This window comes from Galeopterus variegatus, unplaced genomic scaffold, assembly GCF_000696425.1.
Source record: "Galeopterus variegatus unplaced genomic scaffold, G_variegatus-3.0.2 Scaffold10665, whole genome shotgun sequence".
In the NCBI taxonomy this organism is placed as follows: Eukaryota; Metazoa; Chordata; class Mammalia; order Dermoptera; family Cynocephalidae; genus Galeopterus; species Galeopterus variegatus.
In genome coordinates, this window is record NW_007736776.1 from 57333 (window position 1) to 60567 (window position 3235).

The window sequence follows — 3235 nt, forward strand, 5'->3', positions numbered from 1 at the left end:
TCAATGTCTCTCATCAACATCATTTGAGATGTTTTGGATCTATTATCCAGTTTCAACCATTGTGGGTTTTTCTGTTCTCATCGATTATTTAGATCCAAGACAAAGTAAAAGAAGTTGAACAGAACAAGGCCATGAGCCAGGAATTCAGCCAGCAAATCCAGAAGATAGCCAAAGATCTCACAACTATTTTAACAAAGCTGAAAGCAAAAACAGATGATTTAGTTCAAGCCAAAACTGACCAAAAGGTAATGAAGTAGAAACATAAGAGGTGCTACTGAGTGAATTAAATATTTTTTTGGAGTCAGTTTTATTTGGGAATATAGAAAAACAAAACTTTCTTTATTAGCAATCTTCATTAAAACCACATAGTAAAAGCAGGCAGTATGGAAATTTTATCAATGTAATAGTACAGATCCACTTATGTAATTTACCATTATAATTGAACTGTATTGATAAATATACATATACATGTGTGTAAGGGAGAAGAGTGTCAAAGGACTAAATGATGATGTAGAAACACAAGTGTATAAATTCCAAAGTGAGTTATGTTCTTGGTAGTTAAATCTGTGTTCTCACTTTGTTGATGAGTAAAGTGACTCTAATCCTTTTCGGGTGGGGCAGAAGGAAATTGTTAGTCCTCTCACTTAGCCTCATAGGAAATAAACACCAGGATTACAACACATCCTGCTCTGCTTTTCTAACTGAAGAAATAGAGATGACCTGATTGTCGTAGGATTGATTTTTATAATATTTGGCTTTTACAAAAGTCATTTAAAATAGAATCCTTCTGATTTTGGAAAAGCTGGAGAAATTTATTATCTACAGTCTAATGTTCTTTCATTGTGATGACCATCTAGGTGCTGGGAGAGGAACTGGATGGTTGTAATTCAAAGTTAATGGAATTAGATGCAGCAGTACAGAAGTTCTCGGAACAGAATGGCCAACTGGGTAAGCCACTGGCCAAGAAGATAGGAAAACTGACTGAACTTCACCAGCAGACTATTAGACAGGCTGAGAATCGCCTCTCCAAGCTCAGTCAGGTATGTTTTCAAGGCCAGTAATCGAAATTCTCTAAGGCAGAAACTTCAATGTTCTGCTTTTCTTTTGAAAATAAATAAAAAGATAATATTGAAAATGATGCAAGCAGTTTAGATGTAGCTTATTTCATACCCAGCTGTGCTCCTAAGATTTATATGTAAACCTGCATTTATTTTATATCAAACCATATTATAAATTCACTGACAAAGATGGTCATATAAATGGACTTCGGGGAGAATATTTTGTAAACTGGAGAAGTATTTTGTAAAATGAATACTCATTCATTAACATGTTTTATAACATTGGTTTGGGGAGAATTCCAGTATATATATATATATGTACTTCAAATTATATATATATATATATATATATTAGCTTGCATTTACTTAATAGGTTCAGGTTGCCCGTCTATTATAATTTTTAAGTATAGACTGGACTTATGCAAAGAGATTACATATTGTTTCTACAATCAGAGACAAGTTAGAACCAGAGTTGGTAACCAATGAATTGTTGTATTGAAACCTGGCATGCTGTAATCCCTACCTGCTATCTCTGTACCCAGTGGAATGTGGAAGAAGGGATAAAGGTGAACTAGATAGAACATAAGAGATGAGAACTGAGAATCAGAAAAAGAGGGATTCTCTAAGCGTATTAACAAACTTGGACTTTATCCTAAAGTCACTGAGAACCTTTGACAGATCTTCAACAGGAAAATGATGTTTCATGATACATTTAAATATCACAGATATTAGAACGATCAACTCCTAGGATTGTTGTATTCAAAGAGACTGAAGACTGATTTCTAGCTGAAGAAGCAGAATTTACATTTGTTATCTGAATGTTAATGATTTTTCAGGCAGCATCACATTTAGAAGAATACAATGAAATGCTTGAATTAATTCTGAAGTGGACTGAGAAAGCTAAAATCTTGGTGCATGCAAATATTGCGTGGAATTCTGCAAGCCAACTTCGGGAGCAATACATTTCACATCAGGTAACTAGGAAAATAGTTTCCAAAGAGTAAAAAAGAGCAATTTGATTTAACTAACTAGACTGGCACAAAATGCAAAGGGCCATGATGTAAAATTATTGTAGATACCAGATAAAAAGAATGCTAAGGTAGCCCTAATGAGTTGTCCAGTGGTTTGACAAAAATAGCTACCTACGAGATTTCATGAGATTGTAAAAAATAAATATCCTCTACCTTCCCCAGACCTCCCTTTCCCTGAGACCAAAACAATTAGCCCTACAGGACTCTTTTTCTGCAGCTTCTCTGAAACAATTACATGCAGTGGGAAATTCTTCCCCATGAAGAGATGTAGTCAAGTGTGGAAAAATTACAGCGTGCACACTCCAACTGATGGGAAGACCAAGTCTGTCATTTAGGGCTGTGTGATTTGGAGCAAAATACATCGTCTCCATGAATTCTGTCTTCTCATCGACAAAATGGGGATGTAAATAATATTAATATTTCAGACTTATCACGAGGATCAAATAGTTTAGGGTATATGTGAACATCTTGCACACTACCTGACACACGCAGGTGCTCAGTGGGAGTTCTCACGCCTCCTCCTCTCAGCCTCCTGCCAGGCCCCCGTCATCTGGCCTTTCACAGGAGGTAGGGGTCACAGCACGTGGTGGCTGCGTTACTTCATTTCCTCTGAAGTTATGTGACTAAAATGTTCCTTTTCCCTCAGTCACGTCATCCAGGAAATTATTTCATTCTTTCAAAACTTAGGCTCGAATTAGATACAGATATCTAATAGGCTAGTTATCTTGCAATAAAAATAGAATGACTTTTTTTAAGTTACATGGATATCCTCAAGTATTCTAGATTTTCTCTCCTTTATATAATTTATGTATACTAGTGTCTTTTAAATAAATCTAATTTTCCATTTCAGTTTACAGGGTTCTAGAACAAACCTTATTTTCCCCTTCTTGGAATGTTTTAACAGCACCTATCTTTTCCCCTGTATCTCCAATCTTCCTTCTCTAATCAATCTTGCACACTCTTCCCAAGATGTTTTTCTTAAACAACTCCAAATCTTTTGCTTTAAAATATATGCAGATACTAACAAACAATATGTTAGATACTAACAGACAAGACTTAAGTTACTGTTGACTTGGAAGTAATGAAAAAAAAAAAATCCAACCTCTTTGGTAATCTAGAAATGCAAATTTAAGCAAAAAAGAGAGG

At 35.2% G+C, this 3235-nt stretch overlaps 1 protein-coding gene across 1 annotated transcript in view; it reads left to right on the forward strand.

The window, feature by feature from the left end:
• LOC103610143 (nesprin-1-like) overlaps positions 1-2062 on the forward strand; it is a 20623-nt gene extending 18561 nt beyond the window's left edge. Inside the window, exons 10-12 of the mRNA XM_008594368.1 lie at positions 93-245; positions 858-1040; positions 1895-2062. Of these exons, the coding sequence (XP_008592590.1) occupies positions 93-245; positions 858-1040; positions 1895-2062 (504 nt within the window). The remainder of the gene's footprint in view (positions 1-92; positions 246-857; positions 1041-1894) is intronic.
• Positions 2063-3235: the final 1173 nt, after the last annotated feature.